General features: G+C 40.6%; 1 protein-coding gene across 7 annotated transcripts in view; it reads left to right on the forward strand.

Moving 5' to 3' along the window:
• The window catches only part of ELMO1 (engulfment and cell motility 1), a 306304-nt gene extending 292185 nt beyond the window's left edge, over positions 1-14119 (forward strand). For all 7 annotated transcript variants that reach the window (XM_040060448.2, XM_040060440.2, XM_040060465.2 and 4 more), the window contains 3 exons: positions 2174-2256; positions 8222-8299; positions 12777-14119. In XM_040060448.2, coding sequence (XP_039916382.1) covers positions 2174-2256; positions 8222-8299; positions 12777-12977 — 362 coding nt within the window. In that variant the 3' untranslated portion in view covers positions 12978-14119. The remainder of the gene's footprint in view (positions 1-2173; positions 2257-8221; positions 8300-12776) is intronic.
• The last annotated feature ends 3549 nt before the right edge of the window (positions 14120-17668 follow it).

Raw genomic sequence — 17668 nt, forward strand, 5'->3', positions numbered from 1 at the left:
CCTACTTTAGAAACCATTGGGCCAGTCCCACACGGTTCCTTCAGCATGGCTGCTGGCAGAATAGATAGCAATGCCGTTTCAGAAAGAGGTGGTTATTTCATGAGTATCTCAGGTTTTCAGGCTATGAATGAGTCAAGATTTACCATAGTGCTACCCACATTAGATGGAGTTCCATTAAAAAAAGTTGAGAATATTGCTAGTCACAAGATTTTAAAGTGGCACCATTGTTTGAAACATATCAGACCAAACTGGCTTGGGCATTTTGCAGAATACTTTTCATCAATATTCTGGATGCCTCTGGACAGATTATTGATTTTTGAATTCTTAAAGTTTGAATATGATGGTCAGCTTCTCAGCATTTAGAGACAGGTCTGCAGATAAAAGAGAATAAAAGGGTAAGAAAACAGAACCAAGAGAAGCAGCATCAAGCATTTTGTGTATTCCTTGCCAAGCCTGAATAACCAGTCTCTATCCCCAAAAATAAATGTGTGGGTTTTTAACTTTTTCACTTCTGTGAATATCACCCCTCTCTTCAGGCTGGCAGAGATAACAAGTGATGCAGACTCCAGCTGGGATAGAAAACAGCTGCCCTCTTTCTCAAGGCTTTATCCATTGTGAGGACATCACATCTCTGCTCACACCCTCCAGCATCTTGTAGTCAACTTCTGATACCTCTTGAAGTCTTTGAGTCTATTTTTCTAAAGCAAGGCATAAGCCAAGTTCTAGGTGAATAAAGGTTAGGGTGTCACATCAGTCTGTGATCTCCCACAGTAACTGCATTCCAGATAACACAGATCAAGTGTATGAAACCTGGAGAAAAGCCTTCTTGGTTGAGAGGTATGACCTCAGAAAAACTTATCTTATGCAAAAAGAGAAATTGTTTTTCTGGGCCTCTTCAAAATTGGCAGGAACTTTTTTTTTCTTAAGATCTTTCTACCATAGTTGCAGTCATATATCTTCTTAATTTCTCAGTTTATCCTAGTTTACTCTCTCCTCTAAAAAACAGTACTTCTTCTCCAAAATGGGACTGTCAGAGGCATAAAATGTCAGGGGACCCACGGCATAAAATTCTGAGACTAAAGGCAGAAGTTGAGTAGTGAAGAGTCAAATGATTTCCTTTCTTTTCAGTTTTCCATGCAAAGCAAATACTTTAAGAATGTCTTTTACATCCCATACCATCTGTTTGGCCGTAGTGCTGAGGTAATCTGTCATAAAATATATAGTGCTGCTGTGCCCAGTAGAAGAGTAAATACATTTCTCCTCTTCACTGTTTCCATTGGAGTTTGTAAAGAACTGGGCAGTAACAGGTTTTCATATTACTATCCTGTTCTATATATAAGATACTTTTCTGCAGCCCCAGGGATAATGGATTATTTATAGATCATAGAAACTGTCACTCTGGGACCATATTGTATTGTGGAGCATATAGATGCTCCATAATGTAATTACCTTTGGAAAATTGACTTCCGCTTGAAACTCAGCGAAATTTATCTTTATGCTTTAGTGACCTCACTCTGTGACTCTGAGTGGCAGCAGATTCCAATATTTTTTCTTACCTTTCTTTTTCCCCCAGTCGTTCCTGATCACTTTACATTTTAAAGCAATTGGAATGCCTCGTTCTAAGCCTTAGCATTCCTTATTCCTGATGGTCCCAGAAAGCAACTAAACTGCTGATGGGAGTGAAATAGAAAATTACTTTTTAAAAATTCCTACAGGCTTTTAAAGGAAGGAAACCAGCACTGAGTGAGGAGTCCAACTTGTCCAGCATCCTGTCTCCAGCAGAGACTTTACCTGGATGCCTAGGAAAGAGCAACAACGGAGGAGGCACATTAGATTAACAAGGAAGGAAAATATATGGTTCTGAGATCCATAAGTACACATACTGTCCAGACACAAGTATGCATTTATATGAAACACTCTCACCCAAGGTAGTCTAAATAGGCAAGAAAAAGCATTTTCAGACTTTTATACAGATGCCTGAAATTTTGTCAAGACTCACTGGTTCCTGTGTTAGTTGTTTTCTTCCAGTTTTCTTTCTTACAAAAGGCTGGAAATGGCAAAGGACGTGGTAATTTTAACATATCAGTCTTGCTTCTTTTGAGACTCTGTAGCTTTTGCGTACCTTGCTTCTAACTAATTTTCTAAGGTTTGATTTTCTTTCTTTTTAATGCAGTGCCAGTGGCAGATATAAAAGCTGTTGTGACTGGGAAAGACTGCCCACACATGAAGGAGAAAGGAGCTCTTAAACAAAACAAGGTATGGTTCTCAAATTGTTATGAACACATACTGTGCAGAATACTAAGCCTGTCAGCTTGAGCTTCCCTGAAGTAGCACAGGTATTTTTCATTCCAGCCTGCAACATTTCCATGTATGTATACCCTTTGTTTTCACCTTAGACCATTTGAGTTAAGTTATTGGGATAGCTTAGCCTTCTTTACTCATATTTCGTGGCAAATGTGCATTGAGATATGCCCAGGGCACAACTGGAATAGTCTTTAGTAGTGAAGTTTTCTATCTCTAAAGCAAAGCAGCAGTGGCTGTTGTTACCTACTCCTATACTGTCTCCAATAAATAACTAGTTTTTTCCAGCTGTGTTCTCTGATTCACATTCAGTGAACACATGCCAAAATTTTCAGCTGATAATACCTGCAGATCCAGTCAGGTAGAAAAATAACTGCCAACAAAAGGCTGGAAGGTAAATCCTGGGAAATTAAGGAGGCGTATAAGGACGTGCTCAGCAGTTCATTTGGAAAAAAAATGTATAGGAGACAATATTCAGCTTAAATTATATTTATACTACCTTTCAGAGTTTCAAAGTAAGAATTGTAAGCTGACAGTAGTACTAAAATTGTGCAGTGCCACAATATTGCAGAGTTTTTGTTAGTAAGAATTGTCACCACATCAAGAAGAAATGGAGTTACTAGCAACATCTGGCATCGTTAGTGGTGAATACCATATTCTATAAGGGATGTTAATAAATTTTCTATCAGGTTGTCTCTCTCACCTTACAAGAAGCAATGAGACTCTAATGATGTTCAGTCTGACCTAGAACATCACCCTGAGAGGTCTGGGAGCCAGATCACAAGTTTTGAATCAGAATTTCTAATTACCTGAAACTGATAAATTTTGGGTTAGACCAGAAGGAGATTTCAATGGACAAAATAGCAAAGTTAAGAATTCCTGCTTCAATGCTTTACATAAAACTGGATAAAACAATTCTGATGGAGGCCGTAAAAATTGAGAAGGCACTGTCAAAGCTACATCACACAACTAGTTGCACTTTCACAGCTGCAACTTCTCTTTCCTTAACTGTGCACAGATAGGTAAAGCATCCTGAGTATTTTTTGCATATGTTTTCTGACAGAGAAGTTGCTCTCCTTTCAAAATTGGCTTTACATGGTAGGAAAGGAAAAAGTCATGTCAAGTGAGGGGAAAAACGAAAATTCCGGGAGTATTTTTCCTTGTTGATTTTCTGAATCGGGGCACAAACACACACACATGAGTACAATAAATTACGTACAACTCCTACCTCATGTTACAGCTGAAACATCAACACATTTGTCTGGGACATTTATATGATGAACATAAAATATTTTTAGTTCTTCCTTGTCTCAGTACTCATATGTCCACACAAATGGGAAAGATGGAAAGCAGTGGGTGGCATGATGGAAATGTGTCATCATTATGGAACAGTAATGTCTAGATAGTATTTAAGGCTAAATAGGAATGCTGCAGATCAGTTTGTCCCCAGCTCTCCGCATTGCCCCTTTTCCTTAGGTAAAATTGCTTTGGACTGGTATAAAATTTCTGGCTGAGAATGTGGAGATCGGGAATTCATAGGTAGCATGACTGCATCCTTGGCTGGAGCATTCTATTTGTGACTCAGACAATGGCAATTTTGATGGGATTACTGTTTCTGATATGGTGCAGGGGTTTTGATGGGGTATAGGATTTGGGGTTTTTATTTTAGTGGGTTTGGGTTTGTGGGTTTTTTTATTTCCTCAATTCCTTGTTTCTTCCCCTGTGAAGCACAGAATTTTTGAATTAATCTGTCATTGCAGTCAAACTGTCAGGCACAGTATTGCAACTATTTAACTGACATAGGTATAACATGGTTTTTGCAACATATCAAGTTATATATGGGTTATGCAATTAAAATTTATAAAAAGGCAGACACAAAATGTGTTTCAGCTGAATTTGGTGTATGAAACCTTTCACTTTCTGAAATTTCACAATCAGTGATACATTTTTAAGAGGCCTTTTCTTTCTGTGCTTTCTTTGTACATAGATAATGTCCACCTCAATTTTATTCATTGGCAGAAAAGAAAATTGCATGGCAGAATGCCATGCTATGAGCATAGCTGGGATTGGCAAAATGTCCATAACAAAGGCTTCAGCGTCTCTTCATTTGCCAGCACATGGCCATTGTACTTTCAGCAGGACAATTTAGAAAGAAATAAGAGTAAAGTTGGAATTTGCATGCATATGAAACTGGAATGATGTGATCAGATCTGAATCCATCATTGCTTATCTTGGTTTAATTTTTAAACCCTTATTTCTGACTCCCAAGTAGTACCAATGATTTTCAAGGCAATAAAATACGTCAAATTTTTCAGCCTTCAAAATAAAGCATGACAGAAGAATTATAAAAAAAACATGGCCAGATATTTTGAAGTGTTCTCCTATCACCCTTTATCTGCTGATGTGGTAGGTTTCAGGCTTTGTGCCTTTTTAGTCAACTGAAATGGTTCTGCTCACATCCCTGATGAATGAAGTCCTCTCCTCTCCTCTCCTCTCCTCTCCTCTCCTCTCCTCTCCTCTCCTCTCCTCTCCTCTCCTCTCCTCTCCTCTCCTCTCCTCTCCTCTCCTCTCCTCTCCTCTCCTCTCCTCTCCTCTCCTCTCCTCTCCTCTCCTCTCCTCTCCTCTCCTCTCCTCTCCTCTCCTCTCCTCTCCTCTCCTCTCCTCTCCTCTCCTCTCCTCTCCTCTCCTCTCCTCTCCTCTCCTCTCCTGCTGCCTTCTAGATATTTCTTTGGGGCAGATCTTCCAACTCTGGCAAGCAAACTCAACATGACAACGCCTCAGCCTTCAGTAAAGACATAGATGTTTTGAAGGTGCCAAAGACAGAGCAGGCAGAAAGTAGTGAGGTCATTCCAGCTGCACGGGATCACTTTGCCACAGGCAATCAAAATGCCTGTTCAGGGAAGCTCCGGGCTTGGGAGAGCAACCTTCCCTTTATACCACCTACAACAGCTTCCCCCACAGAGCCAAATGCAAGGAGTGGGAAGTATTGGCCTGCTGTGGTAGTCTCCTGTTCTCTGTTTTCAGCGCAGCTCAGAAGGAAGAAAGCAAAACAAAGAAGGAAGGGACAGGTTGGAGGGAATGCGAGATAAAAAAGACCAGAGGTATAGAGAAACAAGTGGAAAAAGCTTGAATAAAAAAATTACTGTGAGAGAGGTTGAGAAGTAGAACAGAGAAAAGAAGATAAAACTACAGACGGCTGATAAAGACTGGCCAGTTCTCCTTTAGGAATTGCCAGCTCCTCCTTGTCATTGTTGGGACAGCAGAAAACCAGGTGGGGGTCCCTAACAAGTCAGCCAGCTCAACCACTGAGACCACCGTCACTGTGGAGGGCCAGTTGGCAACTCCAGCTCCTTTGGCTTCCAGTTTCCTTGACAGTTTGCTGTGCATAAAGCAACAGAGATGGTGGCACCTGGAAGCTGTAATTCCCAGGGCTTTAGAGTCCAGGGCAATCAGCAAAGAAGCTGAGCTGTAGCCAGCGCTGCCAAAATAACACTTTACTCCAGAAAGAGAAACTTGGTGCCCTAATGTAGTCCTTTCTCATTCTTTCCCTGACTGGAATTGACCAAACCTTTGACATTCTGACACATTCCTCTTCCAAGCAGAGATTTATTTTTTTTTTTCCCCCTCCTTTTTCTCTTTTTGAGATGAAGAGAATTTATATTCATTGGAGTTTCCCAAAGGAAAAATTACAGGGGTCAGGCCTGTGGGATTGTTGACCTTCATGAAATTCAGGAACATCACAGTATAAGAGTACAAGCCCTTTTTTCAGAGCTACAACCTCAGTGGCACTACTTGGCATATTCTGTCAGTAAGTTATAACAAGGTGTGAGGAGATAAAGCCAGGTTCATGTGGGCAGAGGTAGGTTTGATTCTGTAATGAGGAACATCACTCTTAATAAGGTGTGATTGAGAGACATACCTACAACACAAAAAGGCCATGTGAGCCCTGAGCCATTGGTCTGCTAAGTGCCTCAGCACTGTTTGCACTTGCAGCCCCCATGGAGATTTAACACAATGAGGATTTAACATAGCTTTGTCTCCTGTAGCCTTGGCAATACATCAACTCCAACCTAGTAACTAAACTCAAGGAGAACAAGAACATTTCCCAAGAGAAGCCTGATCTCTTGTTATCCAAGATTATGCCTAAGGATTGCAAGTTTTATGGTTCAGACTCTGCTCTTAATCATACAACTTCAAAACCAAAAAATCCCTTACAGAAATCCAAGTATCTATGTCTGTCTCAGACTAGGAGCTCTGGGGTAAAAATCTAGACCAATGTTTATGCTGCAGTTCCCACAGTCAATTCTTCCATTTCAAAACTTAGTGTGGCAAATTCAGGAAGCTGTTCTCCTTTCACCACTGGCAGTGCAGGGGCTGTTGTCAGCTGAGAGTCAGCAAGAGCCGTCAGTATGACAGGGCTGAGGAAGCCAAGAGGCAAAAAGAAAGGACATGTGATACAGATGATGGCTACAAGTCAGCACTCTGCTATGTAGCTGGGTCTCTTTTCCACAGTTAATACAGCCATACCTCCGAGTTTACAGATTGTGAGATCCTTGTAATGGCACTTGTAGTGATACAGGCAGAAACCACAATATGGCAACATCTTTGCCTGATCACTGCTGGCCACTGAAAGATCATTATTTATTCAAATTGCCTGGGTTTCCCTGTGGGATTTCAAGTCCAGGTGACTTTTAGGGAAGGTCAGCACTTTATGAATTCTCCTAGGGACCTTTTACAATTCCAGCTTCAGTGCTTAGGGGTGTGAAAAGTGCATATTATGTGGCTCTACGCAAGATGTTTACTATATGTATTATGTTGTATTAATTGTTAATGTTGTATTGATGTTTTGATAGTATGGTAAATATAGTTTTGTAGTTAAAGTGTAGTTTTTGTGTGCCAACCACAGGAAAACATAAATCTTTCAGAGAAAAAATGAATTTCCTACTTCCTTATCAGAAGAGACTAACTCCTCCTGCCTCTCTCAGCCTTGAGAATGCCACAGAGATTAAAGGAAAAAAAGTGATACTAACCAGAGACGGTTCTTTGTTTGAATGGAGTTTATGCATCATGTATGAAATATGAATATTCAACAGGCTATTGCTTTTAAAAGATGGTCCTTTGTTAGCAGGGGTCCTTCTTTGGAGCTTTTTGCTCAGGGAAGCACCCAGACGTCTGTAACTTTGTTTTTTTATTGTCTCGTATTGTCCTAACTCTAATTGTTCAATTTTTTACTCTAATTCTATTTTTATAACCATCTTATTTACTGTTAAACTTTTAAAATTTTAAAAACCAGTGATTGGCATTTTTCACAGGGGGGAAAAAAAAATGCTTTTTCCTTTCCCAAAATTCCTTTGGGTCTTTAGGTAACCGGCATAGTTTGGCTTGACTGAGGATGGTGATTCTGATTCAGATGGAAACAAAATTACAGAAATCTTCTGAGAGTGAATAATTTCCAGCAGTGAAAAGACCATAAGTATATACCTGGATATTAATTGTCCTAACAAGATTTTTAACACAAGGAGTCAAATCTTGCAGAACTTGGCAAGTTTAATCTATACAATGTGAAAAAAACGTTCACAAAGAGTTTCTTGCTGTGTACTATTATTCATTCTATTGATTTCAGTCCTCACCATTGCCTAGCTCAAATTTAAACCCAAATGCTAAAGTAATTCATGACCCAGGGGGCCACAGTAAGCACTGAGTTGGGTGAGTTTGTTTTGACTGAAGCAACTGCGGTGGTATTCTTGCTGTGCCAGTCTCTTGCAGTGCTCTGGTACTGCTGCAGCTTTGGCCAGACAGGAGACTACCATAAACTTTTCAACTTGTTTTGGGGAATAATGGTTAGGAAAGAAAGACAGACCTGAGTGTACGAAAGCCTCTTTCATGCAGCATTAATATGTGTTTCTTTGTATTGTTCCAGGAGGTGCTAGAGCTTGCTTTTTCTATATTGTATGACTCAAGTGGCCAGTTGAATTTCATTGCTCCAGACAAGCATGAGGTAAGTCATGTTCAGAGCACAGAAATTTATTTGAAGTTATCTTAGTTGCTTTAAGGCACTGGATGGCTTTGTACGAACATAAGAATGGGCATCATGGCCCGGGGTATAGGTCTATCTAAATCCGTGTCATGTCTCAAAACAAACTGACGTTCAAAGGATTAGTATAGGAACAAGATCTTCTGCAATTTTCTTGCATATCTGAGCCACAGAAGAAACACATTTTGTATTCCTACATCACAGAGCACATGAAGCTCCAAATTACAGACCAGTATTTCTAAGCCCTCCTGAAATGTGATCCGTAAGAGAGCTTGGGCAGACCTTTAGGTTCTACAGACCTTGCTCACCATTTCCAAATTTCTTGTGGTCTGCTGTACTTTAGACACTAGAAAATTTTACTGTGTGAACTTTCAACACTGAGAATTTGTACATCCAAGCTTTCAAAGAGTCACTGCCAGCCTCACTAGCTTAATCAGGGATGGTTATACCACCATTGGGTCTCAATTTCAGCCTAAGGCTTGTGCTCCCCAGAATGGCATATCTCCTTTTTCTTACTTTCACATTGTTTAATACCATTCATGACAGCTGATCATAGAAGGCCCTCTCTATTCCATCTCCATGGGAGAGTTTTGCAATGGCTTTCACTTGTATAAACACAATGTAAATATCAGTAGCAAGGATGAATGACAGGCCCTTCCATGCTCCCTTCTCTTAGTAAAAGCCACAAGGAAATAGAAGACATCATCATCTTCAGGAATGTGATGGGATTCGTTTACCTTAATTTGTTGTTGAATCATTGGATGTGTTTCTCTCAAAGAAATTTCAAGTAAAGGTTTAGCAGAATGCACTACATTAAAAAAAAAAAAAATTCTTCTTGTTTCTAAAGCAAGAGGAGTTGTGTTTGATTTGCACACTTATTTTTAGGTATCACACTTGGTCTCAGTTCAGGACACTGTGCTAAGATGATGAACTACAGAAGATAGCTTTAAACTGCATTATACTGTAGTGTTAAAATGCATGAAATTGCTTTACAAGTGAAGTGTATTAGTTATGCCACTTCAACATTTGTTGTTCTGGACTAAAACCTTCAACTAGTTGTTAATTTTAGGAGAAGAGATACAGTTTTGCCCATTTGCGTCTTTCTGTGGATTAATATTTGAGTGTCATTCAAGGATGATCATTCCAGAGAAGTATTACTGGTCAATTTTCGTGTGAGAGAAAGGACCAATAATATCCCAGGCAGAGTGTGCCACTAGAGCTGTAGTTCTAAGGAACACATAGTTGTCTCCATCCTCTGAACTGAACATAGGTTCGATGATTTCTGATATAAATTCTCCAGAAACTGAATTCTAGACTGTTTCAGCTCAGAAGCACAAATGGTCATGAAAACCAAGAATTTTTTCAGTCACTGTATCTCAAATATAGCCGATAGCTACAAGTGGATTTCAATGCTCTGAATTTTCAAAAGCTGCTACTACATCCCACTGACAGGCAGTAGCAGTGAGATGCATTAACCCAATTGCTCATGACTGCATTAACACACCTTTATCTTCATTTCTCTTTTTGGAATTGTGCAGCTTCTTTGAAGCAAAATTAATATGTTCGAACAAATGGCCAGAGGCAACAGTGTCTGCTGCCACTTGACAGTTCCCAAATGAAAGTTTTTAAAAGGACATCTCACTTCCTCTATATTTTTCCATGGCCCACAGAAGAGTGAGTTGTGATTAAAGTAGAAAGTACAAGTGTTCAGAGGACGCACCCATAAAGAAAGGCAAGTAGGATGTTGTGAAGCCTGTGACTCTTCACCAAAGTAGTTGGGGTGCCTGTTGATAGAAGTGCTAGTTTAGCAGCATTGTCAGTTTGGGAGATTTGGTGGTGGCATCTCAAGATTCTAAAAGCTTTGTGTGAAGCACCAGGAATGTTGTTGGTACATGACAATTTCAGGTCAGACTTGCAAGGCTTTTTTTAAGTACCTGTGCAGCCCTCGTGATTGTAAAGTGAGGTTGAAATGTGGGAGTTGAGTGTGTCCTAAAAAGAAAAATTGAACAAGGCTCATAGGATAATTCTGGCTGCAAGGAACCCTGGAGGTGTCCCGAGTCCAGCCTCCTGTTCGAAGCAGGTTAGCTATGAGCTCTGGCCAGGTTGTTCAGGGCTTCATCCAGATGGTTGAAGCCTATGTAACCTTTCTAGTTCTTGTCGCCCAAGGTTTATCTTCAATAAAATCTCATTACTGAACCAGTATCATTGAGATTTGGACCTCATTCTAGCACACTTAAGTTCATCAACTCTCAGCCATCTGTTGGAGCTTACTGCTAGCCAGGGGATTCAGTGCTATGAGATCACTCCATTGTATTTGTTTTTCATTTTAATACTAATAACTGGTTTCAACTACACAGCAAAAAAGGTGGATTAATCTTATCCATGATTTTTGACAGAGAAACTGATGAGGGAGGCCATAATTAGGTTTCATTGGAGTTTTATGAAAATGAATCTCGTAAATTAATTTTTCAGTGGCTCTTGGTCTCTTTTGCATATTAAAAAGAAAAAAAGCTTCTGAATGAATGCCTCTGTTTTTCCACCATCTCATTAGGGTGTCTCTCTGCCCAACATGTGCAGGAGTTTAATTAGGTGCATTTGCCAATATGGAGATTAGAGAGGAAGCCCCTTTTCCAGGCCATTGCACTCATCAGAATTGTGGCCAGAATTTGGTTTCTGTGGGCCCTGAATGAGTTATATCTGGAAGAGGAGAGAACTGCGCTTTTGCTTTCTGGCTCTCTGGGATTCCTCCCCAGAGAAAGAGCTGGCCTCACTCACTGCGCAGGTGATGAACGATTTACGTCAGGGGCTGCATCTGTTGAAAAAATTCTCTGCTCTCCTGTAACCTGAGCAGAGCCTTTTGCTTTTCTCTTCCTTTCTTCATAATGAATTCAGGGAAAACTCTCCCAAAGAAAGATTTCAAGTAAATCATAAAAAGATTATAGTCTGTTCAAATATAATTATTTTTCTAGAATAGCTTCTTTCTTTTCCTGATATTCTGCATATGCTCCAAAAAAAATTGCATGCTTTAAAAGTCTTCAGTGGCACACTTTCACAGCCTAGAATAGACAGACTAAGTTGTTTATTTAGTATTTCTCAGCAGGACAACCTGAACTCTAAAGTCTCTTCTATATAGCTGATCTCATATTAAAGCTGCGGCTTGGTTTGCTCACACCCTGGGTGAAAAAGCTCCCTCTGCTACTGTTTTGTTACTGACTTAAGTGGGTTGGATTTCACTTTGGATGCTGAAGTGTGCTAACCCCCATCCTATTTTTGAAATATGCCCTTTTTCTGGATGAAGTGGAGGCTTCTCTCTCTTCCTTAAAAATAATCCTCATTTCTGCTGTGGGATGAAGTCAACCATGGCTATCTTTAAACTCGGCGGCATCATGTAGCAAATGGTCAGCTAAATTTAAAACCCCTTTTTTTGGCATGAAATCTAGCAGAAGTATTTGTAAGATAAAAATGCAGTTACAGTTGATTTAATTTTTCTCCTGCAAACTAGGACACAAGTTTATGATTGAAATCTTTATTTTTAGATGACAGCATTTGAGTACTTCTGTTCATAGCTGAATAAATGGCTTGTAGTAATAAATGAAAGTGACTTATTCAACAGAAGTTGACTCTAGATCACCAGTCTCCCTTGAATTTGTTACTGATTTTAAGTGGTTATTCAGCCCACGTTTATCACAAGCTGTCAGCTGTTGGGAAATATGTCATCTCCTGTTAGGAAAAAGCTAACAGTAAGGAAAAGGTTTTAGAGGCCAGTTCAGCATTTGCAGCATTTAGTATTACACCCAAGCAGCTTGGCATTTAATTTTCGTGAAGGACATAGCATTAACTGACTCTCATTTTCACAATATGTTATTTTGTGTAAAATAGTGGTAAAGTAGGCATAGATATGGGAGACTATCAGTTGTAACAACTTCATGTATAGGAAAGCGAACAATGATAAAAGGAGATAGCGCAGGATTTTTTACACTAAGAATCAAGAAGGATGTGGGGGTGGGATTTGGTTCACCTAACTTAACTGTCTTGGAATTAAAAGTTTAGTTAGTGTAAGATAACCAGGCTATTTTAATAGGCAATGGGGAAGGACAATGAGAGGAGTGAAAGAGATTTCTGCAGAGGTTCATTGTCCTAAGTTATTGTTTCCTTCTCCAGTAATTGCAGAACAACATTCAACAAGAAGTTTGGAGGGGATTCCAAATTGTCAAACTATTAAATACTGATATTTCTTCACATTTTACAGATTTTGTTTTCCCCATTTCTGAGCAGCTAAGTGAAAGCCTTCTTCATTATATGAGCTGATGAAATGCATCAACCTAATTCTAGTCCTCTTTGTAAATCCCCATGGGAGCAGTAACTGAAGAGGACCAGACCAGAGAAGGAGTTTGTGTATGAGAAGTCTATTAATAACAGTTTTTATCCTTTTCCTGTGCAGTATTGTGTATGGACCGATGGTTTGAACGCCCTCCTTGGGAAGGATATGTTGAGTGACCTAACGCGGAATGACCTAGATACGCTGCTCAGCATGGAGATAAAGCTACGCCTCCTTGACTTGGAAAATATACAGATCCCAGATGCTCCCCCACCTATCCCAAAGGAGCCCAGCAACTACGACTTTGTTTATGACTGTAACTGAGGCAGTCACTGAAACTTGCTCTGAAACTGGAAATACATTATAACTGGAGAAATACTTAAAAAAAAAAAAAAAAAAAAAAAAAAAAAAGAAGCGTGTGAGATAAAAAGAAACCCACTTTTGCACCTTGGATTTTGGCTTTGGGGAGGGATGTAGAAACACTTGCATTCCTCCCTGTTCCCTGCATCCCTTCCTTCCCCATTCCCATCTTCCCCATTGCTCATCCAAATCCACATTGCTTTAATTAACTTGCAATTGCGGGCCATTGGCCTTGCTTAAGGCAAAGACTGCCACTAAGAAGCACCCTCCTGAGGACTTTTTTTACATTTTTAATACTGGAATAGACATTCTTAACTAAAGGACGTTGTTATCAAACTGCATGCCTGTGAAACCCACTTGGCAGGGCAGAGGCTTTAACTGGAAGGAGGAGGGAGATAGGGAGCAAAAGCAGCTACTGTAAGCAGAAGATTTCCCCAGACACTCACAAGAGTCTGCTCACCACTGAATCCAATGAGATGATGAAATTCGTTAACTGCTTCCCAGTGCTTGCACCATCTGTCACTGTCATTATTCTCTCCACCGTCATCTCAACTCTTGCCTCCAGCCTTCACCCAACTGACCGGCTCCCAGAATGGAAAGTCTGCAGGTTTTTGCTGTACCATACGCTGCAATGCTGCGACAGCTTTTAACTTCTTTTCCTCCCAGCTCTTACAATAGCCCCACACTAGCAGATCACTCGCACAAACCGTGTATGAAGCCACTAGTGTGTCCCATTCCTGTAGCATTCCCTAAGCCTCAGTTGCCTCTGAAATTGGCTTGTTGCTATTTGAAGTGATTTTTATTTCCTTGGTCCAAAGTTCAACAGTAATTTTCACAAATTAATTACAACTGCCAAACATCCAGGTTTACATCATTTTCATTGCTACAGTGTTAGAAATTTGCAAGGGATTTTTTTTGTACGGGTTCTAATTTTTTTATTTTATTTTGCCAAACAAATATATTTAATGAAAACTAATTTCATTGTGAGTACTTTTGGGGAACAATATTTTTACTTAATTTCCATTTGGAACATTTGCCCTGAAGGGAAAAACAAAAACACCGTTCCCTTCAACTTCACTGTTGAATAAAAATCTGAGTTGTGATGATTCTTGGAACTTTGTTTTTCTTCCGAAGTTGTCTTTTATTCCTTATGCTCCCTCGCAATTCTGAACTGTTGAGTAAAAAGAGGAGTGGGAAGACCTTTCTTATCTGTATCTGATTTAACTTACTTGGTTCTTAGTGGTGACAAGGATGAAATGCATCCAGAGATCTCCATTGCCATGGTTACATGAGCCTTCCTGTGAGAAGAGCCCTTGTGAAATCCAAAATCCCAGCATACTGATGTGCTCATGGTCAGTTCAAGGCTGCTGCCTTTTTGTGTTTGCTGGGGCAACTGTTTTCGTGTGTTTCTATTTTATCCACTGAGAGTGTTTATGGCTGCAGCAGGTTGGTATTAGGAAGATTTCAGCTTAGCAGGATGGATTCCCTTCGTCCTTATGTTTTTCTTGGTATTTCACTAAATTCAACTGCAAAAGTCTGAGTCTAGAGGAACCTGCCAGCTCTTTCCCTCCCACTGCACATGCTGAAGACAGATGTTTATCAATGCAAGTTTCTCTCCTGCTCAGACCCAGCTGAAAAAGACGGTGAAGGGGTTTTTATCAGAACTCATGCTAGTGAGAACCCCAGAAGGTAAGGTGGTTCCAGTTCTGACAGTCATAGAAGTTCTCAGCTGTAGTGACCTGTGTTCCATCCAGATGGCTCTGGGGAAAACATCCTGACTGGCCTCATACCAGTTGAGGAGAGAAATTATATCCTGGAGGTGCAGCAAAAATGAAGATAATGAGAACATTGTATGAATGCAAGCATCAAAGTCCCAACGAAGGTGGGAAGCTGTGCTTGCAGTATTTTATGAATGCCTTAATGTAACAGAAGATATAAGTTGCTTTTGGTGGTAATGGATGATAAAGTAAGTTAATAAGAGAGACTGAGTTAAACTCTGGAGGGAGAAGTTATGGTGAAGTGTGGCCTGAGAAAAGGTTCGGTCTTAATGAGAACAGAGATGTACAACATGAGTTGTTTGAGTTTGAGATGATTTATTCTCCAAGCTTTGTCAGACTAAATAAAGCAAAGGTAGTCATGGTCAGGAAATAGTGGAGGCGAAAGCACTGCCTGCCACAGGGGATTTTTACAGGGTCCCGGGGGTGAAGGATGGAGGTAGTAACATGGTTCTTTACAAGACACTGATGCTGCCTCTTACCTTCATGCAGATAAAACTTGGAGCAGCCTGGAGACCCTGAGTTGTTTTCAATTCCCTGATCCAGCTGGATTTGCGTTTTACTTACAGATTTCAGGCTTGGTGCTTCAGATGGGTGTTGCTTTGCTGGCAAAAACAACCACCTTTCATTCCTAAGCTGTGAGAGCCAAACACACTGATAGCTCAGTGGCACTCCAATGCTGTGGTCTTAGCAGGCAGTCATCCGCACGACTATCGGAGAGAAGCAAACAAAACCCCTCCTCCAGGGGACAACTTGAGCAGGAGATAAAGGTTAGACTTGTCTCCTCCACTAAGGTGAGTGCCCCTAATTCCACCCCAAGAGCCCAGGGGAGGTGGGGGGAGGAGAGCTGGCAACCCAGCCCTCTGTTTTTACCAACAGCTCGTGCCTGTCCACATGACACTGAGGCACATCAGCACCACTCAGGCAGCATGGGGTTCTTGAATGGCTAGGAACCCCCTCCTTTCAGAGCAGGTGACACTCAGCCCACGACGCTTTGTCCTGCCCTGGGACCCCACAGCGTGGATGCAGCCTGACCGGGGTGGAGCCAGGTGCAGGGCCAGATGGGTACCACAGCACTGCTGCGTGGCTCTATCTCACCACTTCCTGCAGCCCTGCTTTGCAGGATCCCCAGCTCCCCACATGGCCTGGCTCTCTGTATGGGTTATGCACCGTGTGGGATGGTCACATGAGCAGGAATGCTAAATTTGTATCCACCACCTTGCCATAAGAAAGAAGAGGCTCAAGAGATGCGTTGGCGTAATAGCCCTTCCAGCTATTTTAGCAGAACTCCCACAGCAACCTGAAAGGCTATGGTGAAAAGAAGAATCCTGACTTTGGTTTCTGAAGCTGTCATACAGGCTCGCTTTATCATTATGAAATTAAAAAAAAAAAAAAAAAAAAAAAAAAAAAAAAAAAAAAAAAAAGAGAGGTGAAGAAATATCCCGCTGCTTTCCATTCTTAAAAAAAAAAAAAAAAAAAAAAATAGAAATTGAGAATGAAAATGGCAAATTCATTTGCTCATGCTGTTGTGTTCCGGAAAAGCTTTTAAATCTTCAAGGAGATGCAGCAGGAAAAAGAACTGCTATTGAAGTTTCTTGTATAATTTCAAAACATTAAGTGGGTAATTGCTTGTAAAAGCCATAAAGGGGAGAGAGGAAAAAAAAAAAAAAAATCAGTCTAATTTTAGCTCCTGTTTTGGAAATGACTTTGCTTTTGAAAGTTAATATATTCTTTTACCAGAAAACTTGACTCAAGAAAAGTACGTATCTTATTAAGTCAACTGCTTGCTCTACTTGTAAGGACAAGAAGAACAGCAATTCTAAGTAATCCTGTACAAAGCAAGCTATGTGTCAAAGAAACAGGGCTTTTATTACCATTTTTCAGAAGCAGTTCTTTTTTCAGTATGGAGAACTCTTCCATTAAACCTTACATGAAGAAATAACATCATCACACCAAGACGCGGGTAGGTGCTGACTTTCTCGGGTTGCAAAATGACAGTGCAAGATCCTGATTGCTTCATTTGTGAAATCCTCTTGTGTCTTCATGCCCTACCCAGAATTGCATTTTTCTTGCCTAGAGTGCTTGTCATCAATGTCACATCAATGAGAATGTGAAGGCTTGCATGGAAACCTGGTGGGTTCCGCTGCCCAGAACAAATCTGTCTTCTCTGGCAGATAGCTGAGCTGCAAGGGAGCCCTGCATCCCTTCAGCAGCCCTGTAGGCCACCAGCTGCAATCCCACAGCCTCTGGCCAACTCTCAAAAGAGAGAGGGATGAAAGAAGAAAAGAAACACCCTCCTGTCAGGAGAAGATGGAGAGAGGAGCATGGGCATGAAATGCCCCTGAATTCATTTGCTCTTTGGTTGTTTGTCTTTACATTGGACTCAGTGATCAGAGGTGCTTCTGATGCATCCAGCTCTATAGTGATTCGAGCTGCTAATCTTGAGAAATAACCAGCAAGGAACATGTTGGGAGCAGGAGGACACTCTTGTACTGCCATATCCCCCCCTTCTCTCTTTTGTTGCCGCTTCACTGACAAGTAAATGGAATTAGCTTCACTGTCATGTGAAACTCGTTCATCTAAGGAGTATAATAAGATTAGTGAGAGATTTTACTTATTTCTTACTCCATTCTTCTTCAGAGTTTAACAAAAAAATAATAAATCCATCCCTTACTGACCTGGGGATATCTTAGCTGTCTGGACTACTCAGTGTATGACAGATCTTCCTCTTAGAGGTAAAGGAAGTAAAGATAAAATTCCTGCAAACTTTGGAAGATATTCATAGGACAGCGGTTTTTTCACACTGCTGGCTGAGCTGTCATTGCTTTCCCCGCAGCTGGATAAATCAGGATGAGACTTGCTTAATGCTCCCTCACTCCC

Source organism: Hirundo rustica, chromosome 1, assembly GCF_015227805.2.
Source record: "Hirundo rustica isolate bHirRus1 chromosome 1, bHirRus1.pri.v3, whole genome shotgun sequence".
Classification (NCBI taxonomy): domain Eukaryota; kingdom Metazoa; phylum Chordata; class Aves; order Passeriformes; family Hirundinidae; genus Hirundo; species Hirundo rustica.